Source organism: Microcaecilia unicolor, chromosome 1 (genome assembly GCF_901765095.1).
Source record: "Microcaecilia unicolor chromosome 1, aMicUni1.1, whole genome shotgun sequence".
NCBI classification, from domain to species: Eukaryota; Metazoa; Chordata; class Amphibia; order Gymnophiona; family Siphonopidae; genus Microcaecilia; species Microcaecilia unicolor.
In genome coordinates this window covers 84,210,968-84,228,986 of record NC_044031.1, presented here as the reverse complement: position 1 = coordinate 84,228,986, position 18,019 = coordinate 84,210,968, and the positions used below count along the sequence as shown (strand labels likewise).

At 42.0% G+C, this 18,019-nt stretch overlaps 1 protein-coding gene across 1 annotated transcript in view; it reads right to left on the bottom strand.

Annotated features, from left to right (window-relative positions):
* Window positions 1-18,019, bottom strand: part of GTPBP4 (GTP binding protein 4) — a 108,686-nt gene that overhangs the window by 46,025 nt on the left and 44,642 nt on the right. Inside the window, exons 6-8 of the mRNA XM_030198836.1 lie at window positions 14,853-14,945; window positions 9,716-9,907; window positions 8,600-8,665 (exon numbers count right to left, since the gene is read on the bottom strand). Of these exons, the coding sequence (XP_030054696.1) occupies window positions 8,600-8,665; window positions 9,716-9,907; window positions 14,853-14,945 (351 nt within the window). The remainder of the gene's footprint in view (window positions 1-8,599; window positions 8,666-9,715; window positions 9,908-14,852; window positions 14,946-18,019) is intronic.

The window sequence follows — 18,019 nt, the reverse complement described above, 5'->3', positions numbered from 1 at the left end:
TGACTCTGGGCAAGTCACTTAACCCTCCATTGCCCCAGGTACAAATAAGTACCTGTATATAATATGTAAGCAGCATTGAGCCTGCTATGAGTGGGAAAGCGCATGGTACAAATGTAATAAAAATAAAAATATATAAGTGAAACAGCAAAGTATTTCAGTGACAGTAAGAAAGGATGAGGGAGGGGTGGGTTAGGTGAAAGACAGGAAGGGCTGAGGGGATGAGGAACAGGGAGATATGCATGGTGATCAGAGGGTGACAGAGCAGTGGAATTTTATGGTTTATAATGGGCTAGAAAACCCAGATCTTTGTTAAGTCCTGTCTGGTGGGTGTCAAAATATTTAATAATTTTGAATTCAAAGGTCTTGCATTCCTTTATTGTTTTAAAATTTCCTTTCAGTATTCTCATCATAAAATCACTGGTACAGTGTTCTGGTTTTGTAAAGTGCTGTCCCACAGAGGTAACATCCTGGTTGTCACTAGCATTTTTCATATGTCTATGTAAATTAAATTTCTTCTTCAGCATCTGGCTTGTTTCTCCAATATAGCACCCTTCGTCACTTTCTTTTTTACACACTGGATGACATATACTACATTGGAAGATGAGCGTGTGAAGGATTCCTTTATGTTGAATATTTTTTCTTTGCGAATGACTGTGGGGTCTTGTGAAATGTTTTGGCATAGTTTGCAGCTGGATATATTGCAAATATGTGTGCCATTCTCTTCTTTTTGGGTCTCTGTTGAGAGCTTGCTTCTCACTAGTTTGTGTTTTAAATTGGGTGGCTGTCAGAAGGCCAGCAGTGGTGGGGATGGGAATATCTCTTTCAGTAATTCCTCCTCCTGGAGTAGTGGCTGCAGAGCTCATGATTTTCCTCAGTTTTTCCAGCTCTGGGTTGTATGTCACTACAAGGGGGATTCTGTAAGTGGCTTTCTTTTCCTTGTACTGTAGCAGATTTTCCCTGGGTGTTTTGAGGGAGGAGGCAATATTCTTGGAGATTATTTTGGGGTTATAGCCTGTTTGAAGGATGCACTCAGGATTCTGAGGTGCCTATCTCTGTCCCCTGGGTCGGTCAGAGCAGATACGGTGGTATCTTGTGGCTTGGCTGTGAATAATGGATTTTTTTTGTATGTGAAGGGTGGAAGCTGGAGTTGTGGAGGTAGCTGCATTTGTCTGTGGGTTTCTTGTATATGGATGTTTGTAAATAGCCATTGCTGATTGAAACTGTGGTGTCCAAAAAATTGAGTTTTTCTGGGGAGCAGTCAATTTTGAATCTGATTGTAGGATGGTATGTATTGAATGAACTGTAAAATTGTTTTACAGTTTCTTCCACCTCAGTCCAAATCATAAAAATGTCATCGATATACCCATATTTAGGGGTGTGGTCTGATATGTATTCAGCCACAAAGAAGTTAGCATATTGGGGTGCTGCCCATCACAGTGCCCATGATTTGTAGGTAGATATTGTTAAAGTGGAAATAGTTGCGAGTTAGAATATATTTGATTAATTTTGTAATAGTTTCTGGTGAGTATTGATGGTCCAGTGTGGATGTTTTTAGGAGCTTCTCACATACAGCTATGAAATTCTGATATCACAGTCACCAATTAGCTCTGCAATGCTTCAAAGTCATGTGTGATAGCAAATCAACAAAAAAAAGGTTTTTGCTAAAAGGTCTTAGTAGGCTGCATCCCAAGGTCATGCAGGATACATTTAGCCATCCCTGCTCAAGGGGATTCAAGGACAGCATTCATTCTGAGCAACAAGCAGGACTGAGTCAAGTGCACACAAGGGTGACTCCCAAGAACATGGCTGACTCCCAAATACATTGCTACTTTATTTATAAATACTCTCTCCACTAAGCAGAAGTGGCCCAGTCGCAAGTAAAAATATGAGAACTGGTGATTTCACAAAGATAAGTTTGATCACAACAGTTCAATCAAATGTTTTATTTCTGATTGAAGTATGCTCCAAGGAGTAGTGCAAAGTGAAGGTATAAAGTGACGACTTAATAACTGCTTTGCCTATGCTGTCAACTGAAGTAGGTTTCATGAGAGCTACAATTGCTGCAGCAACTCTGATTTAATGAGGTTTGACTCTGCTGGCTAGATAAGTACCAAACAAAATTGGATACAGAATGCAACCCATGACTAAAGTTAGCTTGGCTAACGCAAAAACTATTTTGTTGAGATTGAAAAAGACAAACAGCAGCACAGATTTGGCAGATTCTGTTCTTTTTAGATAGTGAGAACCATTTTACATTTCAGAGAATGGAAGGATTACCCTGGGTGGATGCCTGTAATGTTTAACGTAAAATGTAGGAAGCACTCTCTCTTCATGAACATGGAAAAGGTGTGAACACCTCGGAAATGAGGATGAATACATTTGCTATAATGGAATTGAGCATGGTTATCGGACCACAACTTTAAGTTCACATCTTTCAAAACTGCCACTAGAAAAAGCATTTCCTAGGTAAAATGCTTGAATGATGCAGAGTTCATTGGCTTAAAAGATAGTCCCATGAGAGATGCAAGGATGACACAGAGGCTTCTGGATTAGTTGTTTATATTTGAAACCCTTCATGAATCTGGAAACTATTGGACATTGTGAAGCTTGAAGTCTGTCAATGGGGACATGATAGGCTGAGAGTACACTGACTGGAGTCTGGTATTTGTATGACACCAAACAGGGTTATAAGAACATAAGTATTGCCATACTGGGAAAGACCAAAGGTCCATCAACCCCAGCATGCTGTTTCCAACAGTGGCCAATCCAGGTCACAAATACCTGGCAAGATCCCCAAAAAGTACAAAACATTCTATACTGCTTATCCTCAAAAATAGTGGATTTTCCCCAAGTCCATTTAGTAACGGTCTATGAACCTTTTCTTTAAGAAGCCGTCCAAACCTTTTTAAAACTCCGATAAGCTAACCGCTTTTACCACATTCTCTGGCAACGAATTCCAGAGTTTAATTACACATTTGAGTGAAGAAACAATTTCTCAGATTCATTTTAAATTTACTACATTGTAGCTTCATCGCATCCCCCCTAGTCCTAGTATTTTTGGAAAGCATAAAGACGCTTTACATCTTCCACTCCACTCATTATTTTAAAGACCTCTATCATATCTCCCCTCAGCTGCCTTTTCTCCAAGCTGAAGAGCCCTAGCCGCTTTAGCCTTTCCTCATAGGGAAGTCGTCCCATCCCCTTTATCATTTTCGTCGCCCTTCTTTGCACCTTTTCTAATTCCACTATATCTTTTTTGAGATACAGCGACCAGAATTGAGCACAATATTCGAGGTGTGGTCCCACCATGATGCAATACAAAGGCATTATAACATCCTCAATTTTGTTTTCCATTCCTTTCCTAATAATACCTTAATCCACAATAGAACACTACCTCCTATCCCATGACTCTCCAATTTCCTCTGGAGTCTTTCATGAGGTACTTTGTCAAACGCCTTCTGAAAATCCAGATACACAATATCAGGGATCAGGATTTGGGTACCGAAATCACACAGAGTGAATGGAAATGAGTGTTTAAAGAAGTTCTATTTGTGTGTTGATTAAAGAGAATGCTTATAAGAATGCTTATTCATTGGTATTATACTCCTGTGAAATTAAAGGCCAGCGGTGCTTGGGCCGATTCTGTTCAATATATTTGTAAGTGACATTGCCAAAGGGCTAGAAGGTAAAGTTTGCCTTTTTGCGGATAATACTAAGATTTGTAACACAGAATGGACACCCGGGAGGGAGTGGAAAACATGAAAAAGGATCTGCAGAAGCTAGAAGAATGGTCTAAGGTTTGGCAATTAAAATTCAATGCGAAGAAATGCAAAGTGATGCACTTAGGGAGTAGAAATCCACGGGAGATGTATGTGTTAGGCGGTGAGAGTCTGATATGTACGGACGGGGAAAGAGATCTTGGGGTGATAGTATCTGAGGATCTGAAGGCGACGAAACAGTGTGACAAGGCGGTGGCCATAGCTAGAAGGTTGCTAGGCTGTATAGAGAGAGGTGTGACCAGCAGAAGAAAAGAGGTTTTAATGCCCCTGTATAAGTCGTTGGTGAGGCCACACCTGGAGTATTGTGTTCAGTTTTGGAGGTCATATCTTGCTAAGGATGTAAAAAGAATTGAAGCGGTGCAAAGAAAAGCTACAAGAATGGTATGGGATTTGCGTTACAAGACGTATGAGGAGAGACTTGCTGACCTGAACATGTATACCCTGGAGGAAAGGAGAAACAGGGGTGATATGATACAGACGTTCAAATATTTGAAAGGTATTAATCCGCAAACGAACCTTTTCTGGAGATGGGAAGGCGGTAGAACTAGAGGACATGAAATGAGATTGAAGGAAGGGCAAAGTATTTTTTCACGGAGAGAGTGGTGGATACTTGGAATGCCCTCCCACGGGAGGTGGTGCAGATGAAAACAGTAACGGAATTAAAAAATGCGTGGGACAAACATAAAGGAATCCTGTTCAGAAGGAATGGATCCTCAGAAGCTTAGCGGAGATTGGGTGGCGGAGCTAGTGCTGGGCAGACTTCTACGGTCTGTGCCCTGAAAACGGCAAATGCAAATCAAGGTCAGGTATACACAAAAAGTAGCACATCTGAGTTTATCTTGTTGAGCAGACTGGATGGACCGTGCAGGTCTTTCTCTGCCGTCATCTACTATGTTCCCTAACACTGCTACAGTTATATGTTGAAGGTCCTTATAGGCACCTTTTTTCACATTTGGTAGGAATGTGAGCTTATTCAACTCAAGTGGTTCTGGGACTGACCCGAATTTTGGGTAAACCATTTCCACTCACTCCTAAAGCTTGTTTGTTGGGACTGAGCAATACAGCGGGCTTCCGCCGGCAGGTTAGACTTAAGGCACTTTGTTTGACAGCCGCTAAATGGGTAATCGCAGCACACTGGAAGCAAACATCTGGGCCTACTGACTTGGACTGGCTGATGTGAGTAGCTCATCTTCGAGATTTGGCAATCCTAACTGATCGACTCAATGGTCGGTATGATCCGACAATGGAGGAATGGACTCATTTGGCTTTGTTGTTTCCTGCTGCAGATTAAACAGTTTAGAGGTTGATAGGGGGGAGGAGATGGTTGGGCAACTAGGGGGGTGGAATGACAGTTTTCTTTTGGGGACGGGGGGACAGGAAAAGGATTAGGATACGTTGATATTTTTGTTGTGTGGGTTAATATGATTGTTTTATAATTTTCCAATAAAAATGTATTGAAACCAAACAGAATAGCCATACTGCGTCAGACCAATGGCCCATCTAGCCTAGTACCCTGCTTCCAGCAGTAGCCAAGTCAGATCACAAGTATCTGGCAGGAACCCAATTAATAGCACCATTCCATGCTACCAATCCCAGGGCAAGTAGTGGCTTCCCTCATGTCCATCTCAATAACAGACTATGAACTTTACCTCCAGGAACTTGTCCAAGCCTTTTTTAAACCCAGACATGCTAACCGCTGTTACTATATCCTCTGGCAACAAGTTCCAGAGCGCAACTATTCTTGGTTTATATTTGGATTAGTTTATATTTGAGAATATATGGCATACAGGGATTTTGAGAGATGGGATGTGCTCACCCTCTCATGGCTGTGGAGGTTGCAAATTAAAAAATTGGCGTGTTCAGGTTTCTCTCTATCTTCCCTAACAAGGCTCATATATGATTTTAACCTCCACCTTAACCATATATCACATAGCGATCATTCATATGTTTTTTATCGCCTCAGCAGTGCAAATGACCAACTTCACTCTTTTATTGGACATTCAACAGCACCCAAAAAAAAGGATGGGGAGCTGGCTGTCCCCAACCTTAAAAAGTACTATTATGAGGCTCAGGTAAATGCTATTCAGGACTGGCAAAAATCAGAAAGGTAAAAGATGGGTAGATTTAGAACAAAAAGATTGCCACCTGATTTCACTACGTTTCTTAGCATGGTTACCTTGTGGGGTAGACAAAAAGAAATGAAATAACCCATTTATTTCATTGACCACGGAGGTATGGGCGAAGATTAACACAAAGCTATTAGAAGAAAAACGTTATGCCTAGTATTAATCCCCCCCCCCACACACACACACACACACCGGTTGAATAGGGAATTTACTCCTAGATGGGACAGTAACATTTTTGAAAGATGAGAGGAAAATGGTAATGCTGGCAGGATTGCGGGCAGTTTTTATACAGAGGGTTCATTGAATTGTTTCACAAGTGCTCGCTGGACAAAAGGCTCAATTGTTGCATAACACTTATCCTGAAGTTTTATATTCAGAGAAAACTCAAAAGTTGACTCCTGATGAAAGCTGTTTGGATGAAACACGGCCTGTGTTGAGTTCACTTGGATAGGACTTATGTGTGCTGAATATACAATAAAAACAACGTATTTTACAAGGAAGTATCATCTTCATACTTTAGTTTCTTCTACTCCTGTGACTGTTTCGTTTGGATTGTTTGTGGAAGGTTTGGGTTTTCTTCTTTTGGTTTGGACAAGAAAATGGATTAACCTCTGTAGGACAATTCCTTATAGGAGAGCTGACCGACCTGCAGACCAAACACCATCTGCAGCTTAACCTACAGGTTAAGCACTGAGAGGGCAAAAAATTTCTAAAGATATGTTCTGGAATATTCTGGCCTTTTCTTTTGGGTCTGCTTATTTCTGTTTCTGTAAGTTTCCACTGATAGTTACAAGACAGGAATTTCTGTCTGGTCACATCCTCTGATGGGGTCTCATGTTGCTAAGGCAATTCAGATACCTGGTATATCCTGTTACAAAAGTGAGTTAGAGGTGTGGCAAGGACAAATTGCAAGCTTCCAGCACATATGGAAGTCCCAATTACAAGTCTCCAGCCCATATGCAGCACCTATGATTGGTCCAGGGTAGAGGAGAGGTGGATGCTCACAACAGCCTATAAAACCCTGCTGCAGACAAAGGAACTCTGAAAAACCAGACATAACATAGTGACATAGATGACGGCAGAAGAAGACCTGCACGGTCCATCCAGTCTGCCCAACAAGATAAACTCATATGTGCTACGTACTTGGAGAGTGTTTCACATCCATCCAATGGCCTATGATTTTTCCCAAGGGGGGTTTACTTCCCCCCCCCCTTGATAGAAACTAATTCTCTATAGCTATGAATCTTTCTTTCATTCATTCTCTGTCTCTACCTTTTCTCTGCTTTCTCTCTGTTCTGTGACCTTTGTATGAGGAACTTTTCTTCCTTCTTTATCTAATTAGTCTAATTATTTATGATTACCAGAGGTACTGATGTTAGATTTTGTAAGTTTGTTATAACTTGAAACTGATGTCTGATGCTGTGCTGCTGGGTGACTAATTAAAAAGACTTTCTAATTCCTGTAAATTATTTCTGTTTTATTTTGTGATATTTCATACGTATTTTAGCGGATAGCAAACCAAATTGCGCAGCCTAGAACAGATATTAGGTCACCCACGGCATCTTTTGAGATTTTGTTATATGGGAGGCAGGTAAAAGCATGTGTGTCAAAGATCTACAAGTTCCTGAACAACCAAGGACTGGGAAAACCCCACTAATTGGTGGCATGGAAAGAGGATCTGGAAACAGAGCTAAGTACAGAGCAGTGGGAGATATTTATTCACACACAGAAAATAGCTATTGCATGCCACCTATTGAAGAATGGTTACAAAGGATTGTTTCACTGTTGTTAACCTGGGCATTATATACCCTAGAGGGTTTGAACAGCGTTGGAGGGTTGTGGGTTAAAAGGGGATCTTTACCCATGTTTGGTGGATATGTACGCATACTCAAAGCTTCTGGGTACAGTAGCTGAATTTCTCAGTGAATGACTGACGATTTTAATTCCCACTTGTCACAACTGTGATCATGCCCTCACTTTTAGACTTGCCTTGTGTTCCAGTGTCGGAGGATATGCAGGTGAAGGTGAAGAAACAATGTGACAAGGCGACGGCCGTGGCTAGAAGGATGCTAGGCTGCATAGAGGGGTATAACCGGCAGAAGAGTCGTTGGTGAGGCCCCACTTGCAGTATTGTGTTCAGTTTTGGAGGCCGTATCTTGCCTTTTCCCGTTGTGCTTGGGTTCCAGTTCGGCCTTGTGGCCCGTATGAGAGGGCTCTGGTGTGCATGGGTTCCAGTTCGGCCGTGTGGCCCATTTGAGTGTCAGCTGACATTGGGTGGCGACGCCAGTATTTGAAGAATAAAATCGGAGCAGGGCGGACTTCTACGGTCTGTGCCCTGAGAAAGGCAGGGACAATTCCAACTCGGATAAAGTATTACATACCATGTAAAATGAGTTTATCTTGTTGGGCAGACTGGATGGACCGATCTGCCGTCATTTACTATGTTACTATACACATGCTCAGACCTTTATACATAGCTCAGAGATCTGGTTGTTCCATTCCTGCACCATCATATAATGTCACCCCGCTTGTATGTCAGACTCATTCCTGCTTCCTGATAGTAAGGTATCACAAAAATAATGAAAACAAATCTTAAATAATGACAATTTCATAATTACACTGAAAAAAAATCCTCAAGGACAAAAGAAACGCACTAACCAACCATTATTTTGAGAAATGATGAAAATTGCTAACCTGCTGCTCATCAGGGAGTTCAGAAATCCTTTTCACATCACATTTGTTGACCACGATTATTAGAGGCTAAGGCAAAGAAAACATGATAATTTAAGTTACTATAACCTTCAAGAAGTCTAACAAAAACCTACTTACAACTATTCCAAGTCCTTCCCTCTTCAGAGGCCAGCACTGTGCAGGCAGCCACTCAAGTGCAAATTCACTTCATCTGACCCTCTAGTGTCACAGAACAAACACTATTTCACAAAAGGCACAGCATGCATTTGGAAAGGAAATTCAGGGATGACAAAACATTAATTTTCTAATCTATCCTTCTGAAAATGCTCAAAACAGGTCACTGAAAAAAATGGAACACAATGAGGCATAGTTTCAAAGCACTTAGACTTAAAAAGTTACATAATAACCTATGAAACTTTGTAAGTCTAAGTGCTTTGAAAATGAGCCCCAATGTATAACAATTTATTCTAAAATTATGACATTTTGCAGCAGTAAGCCCAACAGCTAGTGGCTGCAGTTGATACAAAAATCACCAAAATAATGCATAGCCTTTAAAGACCATCATTCAACAGATGCACATTTTATGGAAGCTTGTCTCACCAAAATGACATTGGCTCACAACTGTCCATTTTCATGTGCTAAGATGATTATGTACATTTGAAAGATGGAAACACCAAGGGCACACTGCATAACCTGGTATATACTGCAACAAACTGGCCTCATCTCATGCAAAGTTCTGAATGCTAGGCAGTCTGTGAAGAGCAGCTACAAATACAAAGTGATACGATTCATAAATCTAGCCTCCACCAGTAATCTAGCTGCTCCATTCTGCATCTTATATTTTTTAAGATCACACAGATAAACAAGATTTTATAGTATTCAAACTTGGGCATCAGTTTTGATTCATTTTGCTTGTATTTATATATTTAAATGGTTTTAAAATGTTGTTCAGCACCATTCTTTAATGAAAGTAAGGGTTTGGCTAAGCTTTATGCTAGAATTTAAAGATTACTGCATTGGAACTTAATACATGGGGTAAAATATTTTTGATCACTTTGTTGGGAGGACGGTAGTCAATAAATAGTAATGTAATACAATACGATAAAGGAAATGGTCTACCTTATTAGCAAAAAGTGGCTTAATATTTCTGAAGAGTTCTAGTTGTTCCTCCAGAGTATGCCCACACTGTTCAGATATGTCCATGACATAGAGTACAGCAGCCCGCAGATGTGCAAGTGCTGTGATTGCCTGCATTTCAATGGTATTTCTTTCCTCCAGTGGATGGTCCAGGATCCCAGGAGTATCTACAACCTTCATGGCAGAAAAAGCACAGCATTATTTCAGGCCACTAGCTAAAGCTTTAGTCTCTATTTCATCAACCTTAACAAACCTACATTTACAAGTCACACAAGAAACGGTGGAAACAGCATCTCAAGAAGACGGTGCTACTGTAGTTTTCAGAGTACAAAGTTGTGAATTTCCTCAAACTTTTTTTACTTGCATACCTTTTACTTACACACCAACTTCCCTTACCCCATAGAAGTTTTCTGTTTCTTTGACATGAACTTTTGATTTGGAATCCGACATGCAGGAGCATTGTTTTCTTTTTAACAGATATTAGTATCTAGAGTTCCCAGGTTTCTCTGTTTCCACAATCCAAATACTTCTCTCCTCATCTTTGTAGTTTAGCTAGTAGCACAGGCAAGCAATAATACAGACAAGTAGTGTCACAGCAGCATAATAAATGATGGAAGATTAATGACCAACTGGTCCATCCACCCTGTCTAGCTGCCTTCTTCTCTAGTTCTCTCCCGCTGTAAGTAAATAATGATATAACTTCTCATATTTAACATATCAACTTCACCTATCCTCCTCCTACTTCTGTCCTCTGTATCTGTCCACACATAAATTTGAAAAATCTGAATAAGTGGAAATAATATTCATATTAAATCCTCAGATATGTATTAAGTAATTTTCAATTAAATCAGAAAAACAAGTCTGACAGAAGTAGCTAAGCTGCCTAGCCAAAGAGGAAATACAAATTTGACCAAAATTGACCTGAATGTGACAACACTACTTTAACAATGTAAAAGTTGCACCAAGAAGATATTTATAAGCAGTCTCTTAAGAGTCCAGATGCTCAGTTTTTAGTTTTAGAGCTTCTGGCTATCTACTGCAGGTAATTTATTTACAAAAGAACTAGTATATTGCAAATACTTTTCATATATTGATACACATTAACATTCATTTTGAGTATTTGTGCTTATCAGAATTATATTGCACTGTAGTAGCTCTATGATTAGAACTAACCATATTGAAACGATACAGCAGTCTGTTGTAAATGACAAATATGAGAGCTATCTGTGTTGGGTTTTTTTTTTATGTAAAAAAGCTCTGGCTAATGAAACAGAATTTATGGTAGTAGCAGTAGAAGTATCATGGCATGGTGCTGCTTTACTGCATCAGTACCTGGATGTCTTGCCATCAATTAGTGGAACCAAAATTCTTTTATATTAGGGCTGTACATCGACTAAAAGGCAGAAAACCCCGACGCCCGAGATTAAAAATTTTAATCGCGCCCTTGGTCACAGGGTTGAAATGGTCACCATCTCCTCCTTTCCCATCCCCTCCACTCCACAGGCACCATCTCCTCCCCTCCCCTCCAAGGGCACCATCTCCTCCCCTCCCCTCCAAGGGCACCATCTAATCCCCTCCCCTACATGGGCACCATCTCCTACCTTCCCGCCATTCATGATTACCATTGTTTCCCTTCTCTTTCCTCCCCTCCCATCCCCTATTTCCAGCATCCTTCCCTGCTCCCCCCCCCCCCCCCCCCCCAACATTTCTCTCCGTCTTATTTTTTTCTGCTTCCACCTTCTCCCATGGCCCCTGCCATGGTCCACACCTGTCTTCTTTTCTGCTTCCTTTTTCTCTCATGTCCCCTGCCCCGGTCCACATCTTTCTCTTTTTTCTGCTTCTTTTTCCCCTGCCCCCCCCCCCCCCCCCCCCCCCCGTGATCTTCATATTTCTCTCCATCTTTTTTCTGCTTCCTCTTTCTTCTGTGCCCCTGACCCCAATCACATCTTTCTTTGTCTTCGGCACCTCTTCTTACCTCTCCCAGCACAACAATTCCTGCGGGCCCCCTCTCCTCTGCAGCTCCTTCTCCCCTGCTCCTCACTGCTGCAGGCTACACTGAAAACAGTGCTGCTTCTTACCCTGCCCAAAGCGTCTCTCTGTAACAGAAACTTCTGATGTGGAATTTCCTGTTACAGAGAAACAACTGCAAGCAGGGTGAGAAGCAGCAGTGTTTTCGCTGCAGCAGTGAGGAGCAGAAAGATGCAGCCTGCTGGAGTGCCGTGCTGGGAGAAGTAAGAAGAGCTGCTGGCTAATGGGGGAGGTGTGACGTTAAAAAGTGAAAAATTTTAAAGAGTTATTCGTTTAGTGTGTTAATCGTGTTAACGCGATAAATGGACAGCCCTATTTTATATAACAGAAATTTCTAGAGAATAAATGTCAGGTCATTTGTCCATTAGGTGAAGCTGAGCCCAAGTGGATCAATACAGAAAGATTACCACCCTAAATATTCAAGTATATTTACTACAGAATGGCTGAATAAGAAAAGATCACTTTAAACTGACCAAGTCAAGGTTCTGGCCTAAAGCTTACTGAAATACTCTGTGCAAGACCTGAAGCAAGCTGTTAATTAAAGAAAGACCCCCCAAATCACAGATGAAACTATTTGGTATGGATGAATAAGACAAAATTCCTCAGAAATGATGCAAGATTGAGTAAGTTACATGGAACATTTAGATAAAATGATTTCTGTTCAAGGAAGTGCCACCAGTTTATTTAACAAGACTCATCAAGGGGAATGCAGAGCAAGATGGTGACTTGCTGATAGTCTGCCTTAGACAGTCTTCTTATCTCTCTCCTCTTACTTATGTTATGGGGAAGCAAAGAAGGAAATCATGGGTCTCTTCCCTTGGAGATGACAATTCCCAATCCTTCCAGACTGATGGATTCTTTTGTCGAGTGTTGGGAAACCTTAGATGCTAATCTCTGGAGTGCAATTACTACTTGGGACTCTGCCGGAGACAGGTGGACTGGCAGGCTCCCCTGGTATGGAAGTCACACTTAGTCCAGAGTTCAGAATACAGTCTTGTGTGTCATTTCTGGTTCCGACTAATTCCAGGCAGATACCTGTGCAAGCTGCTAGTGCTCCCCGGACCAAGGCACAGTAACCACTGCAGGTTCCAAGATTTCTGGAACCTTGCATGCAGACCCTGGTGAATTAGACTCAGGAGCGTTATACTTACAGGAGGTAGCCTTGGAATCACACTGAAGAACAGCAGATTTAACATGGGGCTGTGAATACAGATCAGTTGTTGGTTTCTCAGATTCAGTTTGAACCCTGTCATCCAGAATATTTCACACTTGAAACAATTTGGCAAGCTATCCTGGAACTGGGACAGGCTTTGGTCCCTCAGTTTAATTCTTTGGCTCATAAAGTTAATGAACAATAAATTAGACTCCAGCAATGTAGCTCAAAGATTAGTTCTTTGTCAGTGGATGACTGTAGCTTGAAAATATCAGCAGTTCCATCTTTGGATACCTCACTGGTCAAGGATAATAATCTCAGGAAAAAGGGGGAAGCTCTTGAGAATGAAATACAGTCAACCAATCTACGGATGATTAATTTTCCTCGATTGCCCATGAGATCTCCAAAGGAAACGTTTGCTCTATACCTGACTCAATTTTGAAAGTATACCCTGAGCTTATTCCACCTACTGCTAAATGTTATTTGTCTATGGCTAAGAAAAAGCCAAATCAATTAACACTGGATTTAATCCTGTACCTGGCTAATGCTTTGGACATATCTGATATATTAGAATCTTCTGATACTGATTTAGCATCATCTGGGATACTGTTGGTTTCTTTAGTATTGCGAACAGATAGAGAATGAATTATGCGTTTATTTTTCAAGCATAGAGAAGATTTATTTTTAAATCAGGATTTTCCCAGATGTCATAAAAGAAACCCAGAAATAACGTAGAGAATTTCTTTTGTTAAGGCGAGGAGTTCTTCAGATGGGAGCCCTATTCTTTTTTAATTTTCCATACAAATGTATTACATATAGATCTATTGAATATATTTTCTTTGTACCAGTTCATTTATCTTCCTTTATAGTCACTAATCACCACGTTGCTCCAACAGCTTTGGATTCCACTCCACCAGTGATTTGAGATATTAATAGTTTGACCTCTGAGGACTGGTAATAGGAAGTTTGTGATTTTCTTGATTTTTCAATAATTTCCTAATGATTTGCACCCCTTACTTAGGGGGTCTTCTACAAAGGCATGACAGCATTTTTAGCATGCACTAAACACTAGAGACACCCATAGGAATATACGGGTATCTCTAGCATTTAGTGCTCACTAAAAACGCTAGCGCGCCTTTGAAAAAGACCAGAGTGCATCGATATACATATAATTTTTCTTCTTTTTTTTTTCTCTTTATATATTCTTATCATTGCATTGTACGTACAAATGCACTTTGCAAGACGTCCACACCAACTTTCAAATAAATTTAAAATTTCCAGTCTTGATATAAAGGCAAACGGAAACCAGCTGCAGACAAAACTATACGTCAAAACCTAAAGTGAGCTTATATAGACACCTTTTGGACTGTTGCTATCTTCAGCAGCATACTGAATTCCGTTACTATGCCACAGTAAAATGTCAAGAAATACCCCCCACCAAAATCCTCCTGACATTTAAATACAAATATTTTATCAGGCAAGCTACATGATCACTGAAAACTTAGGCTATTAAATTATACTACGATATCCTCAATGACCACAATGTCAGTCTTTTAATAATCTTGACTTCAATATCAATACTTTCCACTACTAAGAAAAGAAATAATACAAAATAAAAATAAGAATTAAGCTTTCACCTCTTTCGGTCAAAAAGTGTGTTCTGAGCAGGTAGAAGCCATCACCTGCTAGTATTTCTAGTAGTGTAACTTAGGTCCACCAGTTAACCACTGCTAATCTGGGAGAAATATGACCTTCCATAGCTTGAATCAATTTAAGCTCCTAGTTGAATGTGCTGCAGCCTCCATACACCTCCTTACCTATCCCTAATACTGCAGGATTTCTAGGCTAATAATAATACTATCCATACTTTCAGGTCTGCTATTTATGCATATAAACAGACTCCTTTGCTGTCCTTGAGAAGATGTATGATGTGCTCACCTGCCAGCGTAGATATTTATAATCCATGTGTCCCACAAACAAGGATTTAGTGGTAAAAGCATACGGCTGTACTTCAACATCTGCTCGTGTCACCTTAAGAGAGAAAGAAACCATACTCTGTGATCCCAACACTTTATTTACCACAATTATTCCCCAAAATAAACAAAGATTAGACAATTTCATTTCCAAACACCAGCACAATGATACACACATTTATTCTGGTCCAGATTCAAGCTTTCAGCCTGGCTCTTTAGTGACTTTATTCACCAGATGAGCCAAAAATTGCTTAAGATGACTGGCTGTATCAGATTTTCCTGGCAAATGAGCCCCAATACTCAGTAATATGTTGATCACCTAACACAAATGAACTTTGTTTGTTCCAAAAAGAATGATATTATATGCATATTTCATCTGTCTTTATATCATCTTTTGAAAAGTTTATGAAACTGTCAAGTAATGCCTCAAAGATACCCCTAATACCCACCTAATGCTAAATTCATACACACTTGGAAGGTCCTGTCCAAGGAGGTTACATTGGGAACAGAAGACAGTACGAGGCTATCTAAGCCCATTATACGAGTTGAAACCAGTAGGCAGAGCTTACTGGCAAGAAGACAGTCACCACATTGGTTCACCCAAAACAATAGCAAACACTATTTATTTATTGAAAACAATAGCAAAGCTGGAGGAAGTGACGTCACGAGGCTCAATGGCCGCTTGATCCATCGGCTCCGCACACCCTCACCCTAATTCGGGACCCACTGCACTTAAAAGTACTTCCTTCCGTGGATTAACGCGGCAGAACGGGCGCGAGAGGCAAGTGTTAGCGCGATGAGTAAAAAAAATACAGCGCCGTCGAAGGACAGCGAGCGCCAGTCCATGCGGCAGCTCGCGAAAGGCCTCCCACACATGGCGTCTCCCAGACCACGGAGCATGGTGGAACTAGAAACGCCCGCCCCCCGTGAAGATCGGGAAGGCCCTGCCCTGACCTCGGCGCAACCGGCGGAGCTGAAAAAATATTTTGAAGAGCTTCGAGCTGAAATCCTAGCCTCCAAGGAAGAGATCCTTGAACATGTGGATTCGCTCAGTGTAGACCTGCGTGAGCTGGGGGGCAGGGTAGAGGCGCTTGAAGAAAGGGTCGACGAGCAGGGGGAGAAAAACGAGGAGGTGGAGAGGAGACTGAATATAATGGAGGAACAGGCTGCAGAACTACAGTATCACCTGGACGACATCGAAAACAGGGGGCGCAGGCAGAATCTCCGTTTTCGGGGAGTGCCAGAGGCTGGAGGTCTGGAGGACGTCCCAGAGGTGGTGCGCGCCCTCTGTACAAAATTGATGGGGGAAAGCTTCAACGTGGGTGCACTGGGCATTGACAGGGCCCACAGAGCACTGGGGAAACCCAGAGACAACATGCCAAGGGACATCGTGGTGCGCTTTACGGCATATGGGAGCAAAGAGCAGATATGGCAAAAGGCACGGCAGAGCCCGCCATTGGACTATAATGGAGCAAGAGTATCAATTTATCAGGACCTCTCCATGTTTACTCTCAAGCAGAGACGAGCTATGAAACCAGTAATTGAAGTCCTGAATAAAGAAAAGATACCTTACAGGTGGGCTTTCCCATTCGCGATTTGCTACGAGATCAAAGGGGAGAAGATTCGATGTCGACAGGTCGAGAAGGCGTGGCAACATCTGCACGCTGCGGGTCTGGCCTCGACGGAGTTACCGCCGGTTGTGATGGCACCCTCTACCAAAGCGCGGCTACAGAGGTGGAAAAGGGTGGAGAAATCCTCGAAGAAAAATGTGGCCAAGACTTGAGTGGTATCAATATCCATAGACTAAGTTTGTTTGACTGTTCACAGTTTGGGGATAGATACTGAGAGACATAAATGCTGGTGTTGAAAGGACAAGGTACAAGGGAAGTAAATGTCGAAGCAGTGGAGAGCGAGCGACAGCAGAGAGGGTGGGGGGTAGTGTGTGAAGAGGTGGGATTGAGAGGTTTCTTGTTTGTAAGTATTTTGTAAGGTTGTTAAACATTTGGTTTGGTGGCCAAGTGGGGTTTCGTCCTTCATAGTCCCAAGTAGTGTGGGTCACACTGGTTGGTGGGGGGTTCCTAGAGGACGGGGTTGGAAGTGTGGGATGGGGGGGAGGGGAGGGGGTTTGGAGGTGGCAGGAGGGCTTAGAATGTGGAGAGGGATGGGAGGGAGGGGGGCTAGGGCTTGGACCAAACAGTAGCCTAACAATAAGTGCAGTGAAATAAAGTAGGATGGCAGACATTAAGGTATTGACTTACAACATAAAGGGGCTGAACTCGCCTTACAAGAGGCACGCTCTGGGACGAGAGCTACGTCTGATGCACCCTCAGGTGGTATTCCTGCAGGAAACTCATCTTCGCAGGATGAATGAGGGGCTATTGCCTACCAGGCAGTACCCCCTGGTGTGCTGTGCATCGGACATGAAGGGGGCTCGGAAACGAGGTGTGGCTATCATGTTCCACAAGGATGTTCAGGTCCAGATATTGCATGTAAAGAGGGAGGTCGAGGGAAGATATTTATTTGTGCATGTTATGTTGGAGCAGGAGGAATGTACGCTGGCATGTGTGTATGCCCCTAATGAGAGGCAGGAACGTTTCTTCTTGCGTCTCCAGAGGGACTTGCAGGCATTCGCAAGGGGAAGGGTGCTGATGGCAGGAGATTTTAATGCGACCATGCAGCCTGGCCTAGACCGGTCTACACCCCCAGCTCCAGGAGACAATAAATCTCTCATGCCCTGAAAAATATGGTAGAGGAGCTGGGGGTGAGCGATGTGTGGAGACAGAGGAATCCTAGTGGGAGAGATTACACATTCTACTCTCAGGTGCATTTGTCCTGCTCCAGACTGGATTATGTATTTGTGGATAAAATATTGCTGAATGGTGGGGGGGGATTCCTCAATTGGGCATATTTCAATTTCAGATCATGCACCGGTCTGGGCTATCATTCCCTCCCTTAGGGAAGAGGAGCGAGATACCAGATGGTCTCTAAACAACTGCCTGTTAAGTGATCCTGACATAGTGGATAATTTCGTCCCGGTCCTGAAGGAATACTTTGAAATTAATCTGGACTCTGGCTCTACATTGGGCACAGTATGGGACGCTTTCAAAGCAGTTGCGAGGGGCTACTTCATAA